Here is a 15,106-nt window from a genome sequence, read left to right on the forward strand (position 1 = left end):
TAGTGATTCAAAATTATTAAGAAATATTCTTAAGTTATTTGAAACTAGTACAGTGTATTTTATTATTATTACATTACATAACCAAATGCAATATAAAAGTATTCTACTACTTCTAATTCTTTTTTAATACATAAAAACATATATCAGTGATTTTACCTGCTCCAATAATGACAACTTTTGGACGCTGTTTCCCTTTGGGCGGAGATGGTATAGGAGTGACCCGTTCATAGATACCATAGTTAATGAAACCATGTCTCTCTAAAAAGGCATGCGTCCTTAAGACAAGCACAGGATCAACGTTATAAGGCGGCTGGAAATAGAATTAAATAATGTTAAATCCCCAATTTAATTTATATTGCTACTGATTTCAAACATTATTTATTGATGTTGGCTTAATTGTGCAAATGTCATCTCGAAAATTACAGGTGATTTTTCTGTTCATCTCATTTAATATTGCTTGTATTGTATGTAGAAGGAAATCTAGCATGATCATAAAGACAATGGGGTGTTTCAGGCACAGAAAACTGGTCAAATACAGTAATCTAACTGGTAAATCTAAACTGGTCAAATACAGATACAGTAATCTGAGGACAAAACCAAGGATTGTAGCCCTACTTTTCTTTATCTTAGAGTGTTGGACAACTTAGATGCATCCTATTACTAAACTTGACTCTACTTTGCATATTATGATGGTACTAGGTATATGAATAAAGAAATTCAACACAGTGGCTTTACTTCAATAATCCAATATACATTGTGACAGTAGTTATTACTACTAGACGGGTCAAATCAAAATTCTATTGATTCATGTGCCTTTTATATTTTGTATATTTGTTTCAGTTAATTGTATTCTACAATTTTTATTAATGTAAAGAAAGCTACCATGCAACAAAGAATTTAATGAATCTACCTCCATCTTTTGAATAGCAATCTCTTGAGTGAGTTGTTTCTTAGGGTCTCCAAACCAAAGTTTCAGAACTCTGTTCCTTATTTGTATGAAAGCTTGAGCAGATGCGCCTTGCAAGTCTGAGAAACATTCTGCTTCTAGTGATGACATTTTATCAAATGGAAGCCTTGACTGGAAGGCCGCTCCTTCCAAACTGAAATAATGACAGAGTAATATAGTATTAGAAAACAATTTTTAAAATATAACAATTATTTGAATGTGAAAAGGCATGACAAGTCTTAATATTTAAAAACAATTTTTCAAATACTATAATTTAAATCCAGCTAGCATATTACTATGGTACCTATGAGGCAGTTAAACTGCTAGTTATGTAGTAAAGTGTATTAACTACATAAATATTATATATTTTATTTTTCACATTGATGCAGCTTTATACACATTTTATTATGTTGCTTCATATGCAGTGGATTATTTTGCACACTTTTACAGCAAGTTTTGTTACTACTACTTTTAAGGAAAAGCCTCCTCTACCATGTAAAAGCATGCAATGTATTAAACAGGCATGCATGTTAAAAGTTGTGCAATTAGCTGTTATTGTTTTTGTTTGTTTCTACATGTAAGGTTTTATAGTAATGTCTGTAGGCAAACTTTTTTTAAATAATCAATAAATATTTTAATCTAGGATAAATTTTCTCAATCTAATTAGAAAAATTCAATTACCATTTACTAAAACGAATATCACAAGAATTACCTATTAAGCATTTCCTTATAGTTAACTTCTTCTATATCTTCGCTCTTTGGATCCTGTGTTATAATAAGTTTATCTTCTTTCTTCGTTTCATTGCGGCTGGAAGAAGACTCTCTACGAGCTGAGAGTGTTGTTGGGCTAGAAGATCGAATCTTACTTTTCTCAGATTGATCAGATTCCGAATCATCTTGTTTTAATTTTTCATCTAGTTCGCGGGTTTCAACCTACATATAAAATAACAAAAAATTGTTCATAATAACTTAAATAATAATACAGGTATATAGTTTAATAAAATTAACGTACCCTTGCACGTTTGCGGCGGCTCATTTCAAAATAAAATCAGGAAATTACTACCGTAACAATTTTTAAACTTTGCAGTAAAGTGTAAACACTAAACGATCTAACGAATTACTAATAATACTCCGCTCACCGCTGTCCGCGGCTGTATATCTGACAATTTACTGAATGTGTAATGTGTCAATAGTTGCTAGAGACACTAGAGAGATGATGTTACCTTAAGATCGGATTTGAAACAAGCACCTGAAAATTTAATAATTTTTACTTGGATTCTACTATTATTGCTTATGGATTTGACTTCGACCAATTCAAAACGTCGAAGTGGTTTAGGCTTATAAGATCGAGATTAATAAGACATGACAACAATAAGACAAGACATGGTTTCGGCCTTACGATGAAGAACAATGAAGACGTGGCTTCGGCCTTTAAAACTACCAAAATTTTCCAATTATTACCAAAAATAAGACTTGGCTGTATGGACTAAAGTCCTTTGCCTTTCCCATTAGGGATAAATTGAAAAAAAAAAAACTAGAGAGATGACATTTTTTTTGTCAGATTAATTTTCACACAATTTCCATGAAATAAAATACTATTTTATTATACTCGATAGTCTACGTAATTAGGATATTAGATGTGCATGGAACAAAAAATAAAGAGGCTGGAGCTACACTCCTCAAAAAAGCCCTAACTGAGGTGTACAAGAGAGAAACAGTTTGAAAGTTTGTGCTTGTATCGCATTAAAATTTAAGTAGCCAAGTCTTATTAAAACGAACTTTTATATAATTTGAAACGAGATTCTATTTTGCTATTTTAAAATGGATTGTTTTATATATTTTTTTAAAATACTCCTAACCTGTAACTTTGTAACTATTAGTGGTATATTCGCAATGAATAATTAATTATTTGGTACTATCTTTGTGTGCTTTAACCACTGTCCCGGACAGAATCTAGATTAGTATAGGTACCTATACAAATTTATAAAGAATCAATTAGTTGCGAAAACTATCGTAGGTACTTATATATTAAAGTTTAGTTAATTGGCACTATAAATGTTTTCTTTTTAATAATTCAAATTCCTGAAATACATTTATTTATTCTACAAGATACTTTATAAATTCATGAGTCCTGATAACATTCAATTTAACATTAGCTTAAAAATGTCTTCTAAACTGGCTATGAAGAGGACTATCTTCAACGTAACCAGCGATTTCTTGAGGGATGATGGAACTTTCTTCTACACTCCCACATGGACGACACATACACTCAAGCGGAGCTTTTGTTGTTACCTGGAAAGATAATGATTATAAATTACATATATTAAATATTATCATTTACCTCACCAAAATTTAACCATAATACTTAATTCATATAACTGATTGGTTTATTTACTAAGAGGTAGAAGTTAAAAAAAACTCAAGATTATGTGCTTTAGAAAACACATTTCCGTGCGTGTAATTAATAGATATTGATGAGTTCTTTCTGTGTCTACCAAGTCTAAATATTTTGCTAGAAAACGAGTCTAGAACCTCTAAAAAACCGAGCGGTCTGTCGACTATACCGCGATGTACCTTTCGATATCTTTTTTCTTCATTTTTTGCCTTCGGACAATAGAGCACCACTGATGCCTCTCTTTCTCCTGATTCCTGACAACAGTTACAGGAACGTTCCATTTGCCATATTTTACTACCAGACACCTGGAAAAATATTCATATAATATATTAATTCACTTCCACTTCAAATATAATATAACTACGACTCCATCGCTTTTATGATTTGCTTGTTCAATGCTTTGATCTTTAATTTAAACTCCGGTTGAAGTTGTTGCGATATCTGCAATCCGACCGCTTAGGATATATACTACAATCTCTCGAAGAAGGTTAAAGAAGGAAGAAGAAGATTAATTACTTAATCTTGATCTATACAGCGAATGTAAATAAATGAGCAGAATTCAACTATGTGTATATGCTCTGTATTATAAATTCTAAGATTGGAATAAAGTAGCAAACTTACCAATGAAGTCGGATTACCAGTAAACGCAACGGAAACTAGAGAAAATCTATAAGATAAATAATTGTTATAACTGTTACCTGAACATAGCTTGTACATTTGCCGATACAAGCATAAGAGGGTATCGGCTTAGGTACACAGCCTGGGTGTTGCAGGACATGAATTACAGGAGTCATCTGACATTCTTGCCCTAAAAATTTATTAAGATTTCACAGGCTAAATTTAAATAAACTATTCTCATACTGTCTTGGTACATATAAGGTTTCATTTCAATATTGTCGCCAAATACGAAGCAGTAGGTACTTATTAATTTGAAGAATTTAAGTTTTGGAAATTTACTTTTATAAAAAATAGTCAAACCACATGGCACGCTCTCTCATTATCAGAACAACAAATTACTTAAGCAAGAAGTAATTTGAATGATAACGAAGTATTTGAAAGTATTGTTTGCTATACTACCTGGTGGCAACTGCACTTCTTGACTTTTAACCGGTTTATCTTGCAAATAACAAGCGGATAGAACTAAGCCACATGTAAAAATGTAATTGAACGAAAACATCTCAATGAACTCTGCACTACGAAAGATGAAAATGTTATGAGAAATATCGCAAAATCGGCTGCTTATATTTGAGCTGAGATCATATTTCATTAAGTTCTCAAGTCTAATGACATTAAAATCGTTTTAGTTGACGTGTCTCCTGCAGGACAAACACACTCCCAGCTGCGAAGACATGAACGCCTAATGGTTCATATGAATGATTTTTATTAAAAAGCTTTGAAGAAAAATATCTAAACCTAATCAAAATGTTACGAGCTAGGGGATCGGATAGAAACTGCCGTCGATTTCTTCAAGGGTTTATTTTAATAAAATCTATGAGGAATTCGTTTACACTAATATCTTGAAATTACGCACAGAAAAGCACTAATAACACACACAATGAAACACTGTCACTAATCACTTAAATCACTCAGTACTTTATCACTGGTTCGCACTTATTCGCACTTTTTCTCTTCGCTGTTTATCGCTTGGAATCGCATTCAAAACTGAACTGAGTGATCGCGTTTTGGCTCGCTTATATATCCCTGGGAAGAATCTCGAACGATGTTTCCGATGTTTACGAGAACTTTCTAGGCGGGAGCGCTACTGAGTAGCGATCGCCTAATTCTAGAACGCGCGTACTTGCTATCTCTTTCGCACACTGCTACGTGCTTGTCGTACGGCGTTCTAGAGTTCTCGGTCTAGCTTCGAGAAGGTTCTTATCTTTTCTCTCTTTCGCGTGTCAAACAGTGCTTGTCCCACACCTAGAAAATTCGTTCTAGAATATTCCTTCATCGAAGGGCTATAACCAGGCCTGAAAACGCCTGAAAACGGGTCTGCTGAAAAGTGTACCATTCGTCTATACGTGTTCTGAAACCGACTGAAAAAATGTTTCAGCCTCCTGAAAACTACGGCAACATTATGTAAATTTCGATTTTCTAATATGTGATTGACCCTCTCCTGAAACGGTCATAAATCATATTTCAGCCAGCTGAAAAGTTCTCTAAGTAGTGGAAAAATCTAAAAACATTGCAGTTGACCCGTCTTCGTAACACTACCCTCTCCTTAGACATGCTCGTCCCGAGCATCATCACTTCCTTTCATCATTATCCTTTTCCCTCGCGACCGAGTCTGCGAATCCTTATCGCCTGCACAAGCTTTACATTTCTTGATCCAGTCTTCTACATCTTCACGATAATTAATCCAGTAAAATATTTCTTTAACCTTCCTAAGAGTCCCTTTTACTCCTAAATGTCCACTAGACAACTCAATATGACACATTTCTAGTATGTCGCGAACCTTGGATCTTGGCACCACTAACTGCAAATGATCGCCTTGAGCATTTTTCAATTTGCGACATAACACTCCATTATGTAGAACTAAACTGTCCCATTCAGCCCAGTAACTCTTAGTAGTGTTACTTGTAGATGCAACTTCACTCCATTGTGGCTTGACAGCTGAAGATTTCATCCAGTCCAGAATTGGTTTAATGTCACAATCCTCTTGCTGTTCTATCTGCATTAACCTACCACCGAAATCTGAACGAATGGTATCTGTTCTAAGCATCCTCACGTGACCATCCCTTCCGTCCTGTTTGGTGACTTTTTCACTTGGCCTTTGAGACGCATCATCTGCACAGCTTCTTAGCTCTCTTTCATGGGTCGATAACAAATCAGAAAATTTCTTTAATTGTTCCTCTGCCTTTGCTAGATGTATTGATAAGGCTTCCTCATAGTTATCCGGAAATGTTCGAACTGCGTTCAACTCTTGTTGTTTACTGGCCTGTCCGTCCACATCGATTACTCTACAGATGTCATAACCACAATTTAAAGAATTGCCTTTTAAGGAGACTTCCTGTTCTCCACACTTGAAGATCCCTTTTTCCAGATCTATTTTACATTTGTAAAACTTCATAAAGTCTAACCCGATTATACAGTCATCTACTATGTCGGCAAGAACAACCTTGTGTCTGTAAAAACGTTCACCAATCTTGAAGGTCGCGATACCTTCTCCCCGATCGGCTATGCGTTGACCCGTAGCTGTAACAAGCTGTGCAATTCCTCTAGAAGGGTTTCTAGAAAATGTCTTCAGAAGTTGGTGTCTGATTACTGTTCGTGAAGCTCCAGTATCAAGTGTCACATCACACTTAGTTCCATTGACTTCTCCGTCGATGACTAAGGTATTTCCACGTCTAGCCTTTACATCCCCTCGGAAGTCTTTCTTAGGGCACGAAAACCTCATGTGCCCTACTTCCCCACAGATGTAACAGGTTGGCCCACGTTGACCAGTAGCTCTTTCCGTAACAGCCCTAATGCGGTAAGGTTGAGGATCTTTCTGAATCGCTTCTACCTCCAACGCATGGGCTAGAGCGTCCTTCAGGTTCTTGTGGTGACCAAGGTTCACTCTCAGCCTCACTTCACGATCTCTTATTCCATCTATGAAGGTTTGCACTAATATCTTGTCTGCTATATCTGGTAAGGATGCGTAAGCTTTCCTTACCAGCTTCTCTATTTCCAGACCCCATTCTTGCAAGCTCTCACTTGGTCGCTGCATTCTCTCCCGTAATTGAGCCCTGTAAACTGGCTCTAAATGTGAGTCTCCATAACGTGACTCCAAGGCATCCAGCAGTCGCGTCAGCGTCACATCTCCTTTCATAACTTCCAACACGTCCAGGGCTTCACCTCGCAGTCCCAACATAAGGGCAGCCACAGCCTGATTATCTTTCCAACCGTTTATCTTGCATAAAGCCTCAAACTGTACCTTGTAGGCGTCCCAAGAAGAAGAACCATTAAAAGTAGGTGCTTCCAGAGTTCCAGATGATTCCACAAATCCAGACATCTTAAGGCACTGAACCTCCTTTTCTAACTCAAGCAAGCGTTTCTCCTGTTCGGAAAACCTACTGTCCAGGTTTTCAAACTTTGATATTAGAGTCTCCGTTTTCTTTGGCTGCATCTCCGCATCTGCTGCAGACACTGTCACGAACTCCTCTTGATTCTCCCTTGGAGTAATTGGCATTTTTCTATCCCCAATTCTGACACCAAAATGTTACGAGCTAGGGGATCGGATAGAAACTGCCGTCGATTTCTTCAAGGGTTTATTTTAATAAAATCTATGAGGAATTCGTTTACACTAATATCTTGAAATTACGCACAGAAAAGCACTAATAACACACACAATGAAACACTGTCACTAATCACTTAAATCACTCAGTACTTTATCACTGGTTCGCACTTATTCGCACTTTTTCTCTTCGCTGTTTATCGCTTGGAATCGCATTCAAAACTGAACTGAGTGATCGCGTTTTGGCTCGCTTATATATCCCTGGGAAGAATCTCGAACGATGTTTCCGATGTTTACGAGAACTTTCTAGGCGGGAGCGCTACTGAGTAGCGATCGCCTAATTCTAGAACGCGCGTACTTGCTATCTCTTTCGCACACTGCTACGTGCTTGTCGTACGGCGTTCTAGAGTTCTCGGTCTAGCTTCGAGAAGGTTCTTATCTTTTCTCTCTTTCGCGTGTCAAACAGTGCTTGTCCCACACCTAGAAAATTCGTTCTAGAATATTCCTTCATCGAAGGGCTATAACCAGGCCTGAAAACGCCTGAAAACGGGTCTGCTGAAAAGTGTACCATTCGTCTATACGTGTTCTGAAACCGACTGAAAAAATGTTTCAGCCTCCTGAAAACTACGGCAACATTATGTAAATTTCGATTTTCTAATATGTGATTGACCCTCTCCTGAAACGGTCATAAATCATATTTCAGCCAGCTGAAAAGTTCTCTAAGTAGTGGAAAAATCTAAAAACATTGCAGTTGACCCGTCTTCGTAACAATATTGAATAGGTATTCTACTAATATTTTATTCTTTATATCACTATTTCCTGAAAAATACTTAAGTATGTATATATGTTAAACCGATACGTTTGTGGCTCGTTTTAACCAACATCATACCTTCAATAAATCCTTTTATTCACCATATATGAAACATTAGGTTCTCAATTATATATTTTTTTTAATAGGCTTTTTTATGCTATTTCAATCATGATATTATAGTGGATACCATATTCTTAGCAAATAAATGATTTATTTTGTATTTATTTATTTTCACATTACAGAGCAGTCACAGAGCAGTGTTCGACTCTCATACCTAAGATCGTAGGTTGTAGGACATGTCTTAGATCCAAAAAGTCGACGGCGTGTGTCAGGCACTGGAGGCTGATCACCTACTTGCTTATTAGATTTAAAAATGATCATGAAACAGATTCAGAAATCTGAGGCCACGATCTAAAGAGGTTGTAGCACCACTGATTTTTTTTCACGTAATTATTATATTTTAACAGTTACTTCTATACAATAATACCTACACTGAAAATTCTTCATTATTAAAAAAACGACGGGTTGCAACTTGCACGCCGGGAGTACTGGCAGAAGTGAAAACTTGAATATTAACGCTGTGCATTTTTGATATTTTGGAATGTTTAAGGAATAATTTTGCATGTATTACTTTAATCAACAGTATAAAAGGAATGATATTAGGTATTCCTTTATGTGATAAAATACAATATTTCTTTATTGCGCTATCGTACACAAACATGACAATTTATATTACTTTAAATACGCCGCGCCAGCGTCTTACGAATTTTTGATCAGGTCACGTGTCCTGACGCGAGTTTAACATTTTTTACCCATTCCAATAAAGTATACAAGGCCGCTAAAACTTCTTTCTAAACTTTACTTCAAAAAACATTGTAATTTATATTTATTTATGCATATAAATAAATAGACCTACCTCAATAGAAATTATATTTATCATATGTATTGCTCGGTGAGTGGTGCTTCGCTAAAGAGTTTGCGCGCGGTACATCCAAAAGTAGAAGACTTTCACCTCAGATTTTTACTTGAAATCCGTAGTCTCTCCATTATATCCAGATTATGAACCTTTTATATCTATTTTATATATATATATAATCTTTCTGATATTGCCACATATGTAGCTGTGTGTAGGTATATATTATGGAATATGAAAGTGTATCCAAACAAAGGCGAAAAAAGATTTTTTCAAATATCCTTAATGTTTGTAGTGGTATATTTATTTCTACATATTGATTTAGTGTAGTTCGTATTAAAAACTTATTAAGATTTAACATATTATAGTGTTGTTGGCATAAGAGTTGTGTACATTTTTTCGTCATTATTCATTTTTTACACAAAGATATTTCACATTAGAATCCAATACAGCGTGTGATTTTTAATGTTTAAAGAACTTTATTTCAAAAATGTATTTTATTCATATGAGAAACTTAATATGTATGTATATTGTATATACGAGCAATACTCACGTCGCCGTCCCAATTTTAATCTACTATGTTCACAATAACTTGCATCTTTAATGCCTATATGAATTTGTCAAACGCACCAATATTGCAAATTTTAGATGGTAATTGATTAAACAATGGAACACCCTCATACCTAATAGACTTCTTCAAATAATAATTTGAACGCGGCTTCGGCAAGATAAGCAAACTCGTTCGACGATTAGTTGTGTTAAAGGGGGAATACGAAAATGAATTCGACGTTTTTATTTGTATGTTTTGAAAATTTAATTACTGCGTTTCTTTAACGTACCTAACCACCTACCTAACATACGTAATTTTAAAAATAAATTTTTGATTTACTAAAAAAAATATTTATGATAAGAAAATGTCAGAGGGAAGTTGCTCAAGACAGGGAAAATCGAAAATGGAGGAGGCTTCAACCCAAATGTGGGCTAACATAAAATAGTAAAACAAATTAATAACAATTGTGAGATCTACTAAGTAGATCTTATTCTTAGGCTAGGAAATTAAAAAACTCCAATAATGTCTTGATCAACTATAATTAACTTCACTGCTTTGTAAAAAAGTCAAAAGTAATTTTTTTTAACATTACCTACTACATTAATTACTGCCAGTTCTCAAATCAAAGGCGTAGAACGGATGAGAATAACTGGCCATAAACTCTCCGCCACTCTTATTATTTGCCCAGTTTTATTTGTTTTACCCAACCTCAACTTTATTACCTCAAACTTATACCAAGGTATTGCCCGTACGCTTTTTTTAGAAATGGAATATCGCTGCTGGCCTTTAGGGTCTTAACAGCTTAGCTCGGCCTGAATGGGTGCCCGTGCGCATATTTCACAAACTCTTTTATAATCCATTCCCTACTCCGATCCGACTATCCTACTTCGGGGTGAGGTTCGAGTTAATTAAGAATATCTTTTATTAAAAATGTTTAGAATTTAATGAAATAATTATTAGAAACACATACACACACTCACACACACACACGTGTTAGTAACACGTGGGTGTGGAATTACTTAATTATTGTAGTTTTCTAAATAACAATTAACTTGGTAACGGGGGAAAATGTCGGTGCTTCTCAGTTGCTACTTGGATAACCCCGGAACATTGGACTCTATGAGCGAAGCCTTCCTGGTTGTCTCGTGGCGTCCTGATTTTAAGAACTTCATATTGTTTCTATAAAATTTTTATCTAACTAATTTAAATGGAGTTTGTTCACAATATTAACATGAATTATGCAAATACATATTATATTGAAAATCAATTGGTGCTCCACCATGGTTCAAAGGCAAAACCTCCAGATGAAAGTTGCGTGCCTAGCCAAGAGCATGATTGAAAATTTATTAAACATAGTACACAAAATCTTCCTCGTAAATCCGCAGCTTAAGTGACGACGTTTAAAAATGCCGTCTTTAGCTTATCTAATAATTATATTATGGCAATATCATTTAAGAAACCCTTTCTCAAATATTCAACCCTACTTTTATTGACATCAATTCGAAAACATTCTACCATATAACAGGTTTAAAGAATTACACATAATATTGAAAAAGCATTAGAATAAAAAGTCTGCTCTATTTCTGGATGTAGTTGAGGCATTAGACAAAGTGTGGCACCGAGGAACTATAACCTCGATAATTCTCAAATGTCCTTACTTTCTTTATGGTACGACAAAAATATGAATTTTCTGAATTTTATGAACTAAAATCTGGGGTGTCGCTAGGGAGTGTTCTAGGTCCGATGCTCTACCTTTTACATTTGCGATATTCAGGAACTGGAATAAAACTTTATGGCAGCCTTTGCTCATGATACTGCTATCATCTCTATTTCTTAAAGTTTTGACATACAGTATGAGAGGTCTTACAAATAACAATGGAAAGCAATATTTTTTTGTCTCGCTCCTTTCGTGCTACATTCCTGTGTCGAGATTTTAAGTGTTTGATTTGTGTATAGGGAATCTATTGAATGAGAATTATACATGTAAATTGAACTATACTTTATTATTCTTAAAAAAGCTTATTTGTTACGTTTTTGAGGATGTTTTTTTTAAATATAACGGTGTCTATAACAACTAACGACTGTAATCTCCACATTTGTAGCATTTACATTCAGCTGGTTCTCGAAGTCTGATTTCCATTATGGCTCGCTCTTCGTCTTCTAATCGAAGGCCATCAGGAGCATAGCAATGAGTCAAGGTAACCAGGCGCTCGCGTAAATAATTTTCCTTGCAGCAAAAACATTCCTGTAATGAATATTTAGCTTTAAAACGAATGGCAGGAAATGTTGCCAGAAGTAAAGTATATAATATAAGGAAATTAAGTAAGTGTAAAAAAGACATATCATTTTTGTGGTTGAAACATCTTACGAACCTTTAAAAAACCTGTGGGTGTAATAACAGATGGCTGAACTTGACTATTGCATATCCCTTCACATTTATTAACTATAACTTCTCCACTGCATGACCGAACCAAACTTCCCATATCGTCATACTCCTCTGTAAAATTATTCGAATGATGAAAAAGTAAAGGCACAAAATATATTCATATTTTGTATAAGTAGTTTAAAGAGCTAAAACATTAAATCCACCTTTCGTTACATGAATTTCCGAAGGGAGTGTCTCACAATTTTCATCTGCACAACACTTCATAATAGTTATAATTAAAACTTCTAATAACAAAAAAGTTAATTTATATGTTACTGCCATAATTGGTATGAAATAAATGCAAATAAAATGATAGTTTCCTACAAGACTCCCTAATCCACACTAACCTTCTTACATCATGAATCGGTATTTATATGGAAATCTATAACTTCATTATATTAAGCAATATATGTTACGTTTCAATGACAGCGGGAATCCTGGGAGTCTTTAAGTAAGGAAACATGTTATACTCCGTTGGAGACGTGATCACTATTTCTAATAGATGATTTATTAGTTTAGTTATGATGTAGGAGCCAAAAAGGAGCGTCATTTAAAAATAACTATGGGATTCAGCATATTTATACCCGTGTACCCTAAAAATGTCTATTGCATCCTCCTACTTCGCTGTGAAATAGGTTCGTTTTATTTTAACTCGTATAAACTTCAGCTAATTTTATGTTTTAATAACCCAATTGCGGCAACATCCTTGGCGGGAAAGTTTTCAGGATTCAGTATTTGTATTTAAGTAAATTCCACCTTAAATACTGAACCGAGTCACCATTGCATACACTTTGTAATGTAGAATCCTGTGTGTACAACAATATAATATATAAGCAAGTAATCGTAGTATTTGACTCAATTACTTGCTTTCGTTTTTTTATTCATATACTGTATTTTATGTGTCAGAACTTGGCAGATAACCGTTGTTCTCGTGGTAAACATACGAAGTACTTGAACTGTGGTCAATAGTCAATATTGTTAAGTGTGGAGGTTAGAAATTGTTCGGCCGTTGCCCGCTATCAATTTTATTGAATTCTACTTTATATATAGATTTCTTTTAATTTATTATTAAGATAAACGTTACTATTATTTAAAGTCTAGTCATGGATTTTAATGAAGATCTCCTATTATTACTCATATTGATGTTCATATGGGTAGAGTATTTATGGGAGCTTTACTTATCGTTGCGTCAGGTACGTTTTTATTATTTTATGGCCGTAAACACTACAAAAACGGATTTTTGGATATAATTAGGAAATTATTTTGTTAGTCGTAATGATGAAATTAATTTCATTTCATTAATTCAAGTTTTATGTAAAGATTCACCTAAGCCTACAATCCCTCAATTTTCTTTCTGTTTTCAGCTCCACATATACAAAACAAACAACGCTATACCTGAGGATCTGAACCAAATGCTGAATGAAGAATCATTCAAAAAAGCCCGAGTTTATGGCATAGATAAATCTCAGTTCAAAATTGCTAAAGAACTCTTCAATATTATATTGACAACTATAATCTTGTATAAACGATGGGTTTACACAGTCTGGAGTTCATCTGAAAGTTTTGCTGGAATGTTGAATATTAGTTCTGATCAAGAAATTATTGTGAGTTGCATATTTATGACATTTGTTACAGGTTTTAATTTCATAGTTAACATGCCTTTTACAATTTATGCAAATTTTGTGCTTGAAGAGAAGCATGGTTTCAATAAACAAACAGCTGGCTTTTTCATTAAAGATCAAATCAAGAGTCTGGCATTAAGTTTGGTTATCACATTACCAATCATATCTGCTGCCATATATATTATTATGCTTGGAGGAAATATGTTTATTGTGTGGCTATGGTTATTCACAACTGTAGTATCATTATTCCTTCTCACTATTTACCCTTCAGTTATAGCCCCAATATTTGATAAGTTCGAGCCACTTGCTGAAGGAAATCTTAGAAATGGTATTGAAAATTTGGCTTCTCAACTTAAATTCCCTCTCTCTCAAGTTTACATTGTTGAAGGTTCTAAAAGATCTGTTCATAGTAATGCCTATTTTAGTGGTCTTTTTGGTCAAAAGCGAATAGTTTTATTTGATACTCTGCTTGAAAAACATGACGATGTAAAGAATCTTACAACAGGATGTACAGATAGTGAAATATTGGGTGTTCTTGCTCATGAATTGGGACATTGGAAGTGTAGTCATATTTACAAGTCGATAGTACTTACAGAGGTGAATTTGTTATTGCTCTTTACAGCTTTCGGTTTTCTCTTTAAAAATTCTTTATTATACACTACACTAGGCTTTGCTCCTGGTACTGAACCTGTTATAATTGGTTTGATTATTGTCTTACAATTGATTCTTGCACCTTACAACTCTCTTTTATCATTCTTTGCTACTGCCCTTTCTCGTAAATATGAATTTGAAGCCGACAACTTTGCTGTTGGCTTAAACTATGGTGATCAGTTAAGATCTTCACTTATAAAACTCGGTAAAGATAACTTGGATTATCCCATCTATGATAAATTATATTCAGCTTGGTATCATTCACATCCAACTTTGTTACATAGAATGGAAAATATAAAGAAACAAATGGCAAACAAAAAGAAAGACTAAATGTATAACTCGTAATCATTAAACAGTACAACAATTCTATATATGTATAGGACTTATTTATTACTAGTCCAGACACTTTTTTCATTTAATTTAATAAATTTTTGCTATTCGCACAATTAAGAGAGAAATAAAAAAACATTTTGTGGTTACAATAATATTTTTAAACAATAAAACAATTATATATATGTATATCAAGGTAATATTGTATGTCAAGGTAAATTAATGTTCTAACTTCTGTATTTTTATC

The 15,106-nt window shown here is 34.3% G+C and overlaps 4 protein-coding genes across 4 annotated transcripts in view; 1 reads left to right on the forward strand and 3 right to left on the reverse strand.

The window, feature by feature from the left end:
* LOC110998007 (lysine-specific histone demethylase 1A) overlaps window positions 1-2,086 on the reverse strand; it is a 318,450-nt gene extending 316,364 nt beyond the window's left edge. The window contains exons 1-4 of the mRNA XM_045634594.1: window positions 1,959-2,086; window positions 1,659-1,879; window positions 911-1,100; window positions 157-310 (exon numbers count right to left, since the gene is read on the reverse strand). Coding sequence (XP_045490550.1) covers window positions 157-310; window positions 911-1,100; window positions 1,659-1,879; window positions 1,959-1,982 — 589 coding nt within the window. The 5' untranslated portion in view covers window positions 1,983-2,086. The remainder of the gene's footprint in view (window positions 1-156; window positions 311-910; window positions 1,101-1,658; window positions 1,880-1,958) is intronic.
* Window positions 2,087-3,054: 968 nt separating this feature from the next.
* LOC110998010 (bursicon) lies at window positions 3,055-4,537 on the reverse strand. Its single transcript, XM_022266415.2, has 4 exons — window positions 4,419-4,537; window positions 4,040-4,149; window positions 3,521-3,646; window positions 3,055-3,238 (listed from the first exon to the last, which is right to left on the reverse strand). Exons 1-4 carry the CDS (start codon window positions 4,516-4,518, stop codon window positions 3,104-3,106), a joined length of 471 nt encoding a protein of 156 aa, XP_022122107.1. The 5' UTR covers window positions 4,519-4,537; the 3' UTR covers window positions 3,055-3,103.
* Window positions 4,538-11,815: 7,278 nt separating this feature from the next.
* LOC110998011 (partner of bursicon) lies at window positions 11,816-12,587 on the reverse strand. Its single transcript, XM_022266416.2, has 3 exons — window positions 12,421-12,587; window positions 12,204-12,328; window positions 11,816-12,076 (listed from the first exon to the last, which is right to left on the reverse strand). The coding sequence occupies exons 1-3, from the start codon at window positions 12,536-12,538 to the stop codon at window positions 11,906-11,908; spliced, it is 414 nt and encodes a 137-aa protein (XP_022122108.1). The 5' UTR covers window positions 12,539-12,587; the 3' UTR covers window positions 11,816-11,905.
* A 628-nt stretch (window positions 12,588-13,215) lies between these two features.
* On the forward strand, window positions 13,216-15,032 carry LOC110998008 (CAAX prenyl protease 1 homolog). Its single transcript, XM_022266414.2, has 2 exons — window positions 13,216-13,449; window positions 13,621-15,032. Exons 1-2 carry the CDS (start codon window positions 13,360-13,362, stop codon window positions 14,857-14,859), a joined length of 1,329 nt encoding a protein of 442 aa, XP_022122106.2. The 5' UTR covers window positions 13,216-13,359; the 3' UTR covers window positions 14,860-15,032.
* The last annotated feature ends 74 nt before the right edge of the window (window positions 15,033-15,106 follow it).

Source organism: Pieris rapae, chromosome 3, assembly GCF_905147795.1.
Source record: "Pieris rapae chromosome 3, ilPieRapa1.1, whole genome shotgun sequence".
Classification (NCBI taxonomy): domain Eukaryota; kingdom Metazoa; phylum Arthropoda; class Insecta; order Lepidoptera; family Pieridae; genus Pieris; species Pieris rapae.

Bases quoted from the DNA above. Each gene is read 5' to 3' on its own strand.
- LOC110998010 (XM_022266415.2), bottom strand. From the start codon at position 4,518: ATGTTTTCGTTCAATTACATTTTTACATGTGGCTTAGTTCTATCCGCT. The intron at 4,150-4,418 runs GTAGTATAGCAA...ATAAATTTTTAG, and splicing joins AGAAGTGCAGTTGCCACCAG to GGCAAGAATGTCAGATGACT. The intron at 3,239-3,520 runs GTACATCGCGGT...TTATCTTTCCAG, and splicing joins AAGAAAAAAGATATCGAAAG to GTAACAACAAAAGCTCCGCT.
- LOC110998011 (XM_022266416.2), bottom strand. From the start codon at position 12,538: ATGGCAGTAACATATAAATTAACTTTTTTGTTATTAGAAGTTTTAATT. The intron at 12,329-12,420 runs GTGGATTTAATG...ATAATTTTACAG, and splicing joins GGAAATTCATGTAACGAAAG to AGGAGTATGACGATATGGGA. The intron at 12,077-12,203 runs GTTCGTAAGATG...TATTCATTACAG, and splicing joins CACCCACAGGTTTTTTAAAG to GAATGTTTTTGCTGCAAGGA.
- LOC110998008 (XM_022266414.2), top strand. From the start codon at position 13,360: ATGGATTTTAATGAAGATCTCCTATTATTACTCATATTGATGTTCATA. The intron at 13,450-13,620 runs GTACGTTTTTAT...TTCTGTTTTCAG, and splicing joins TTTACTTATCGTTGCGTCAG to CTCCACATATACAAAACAAA.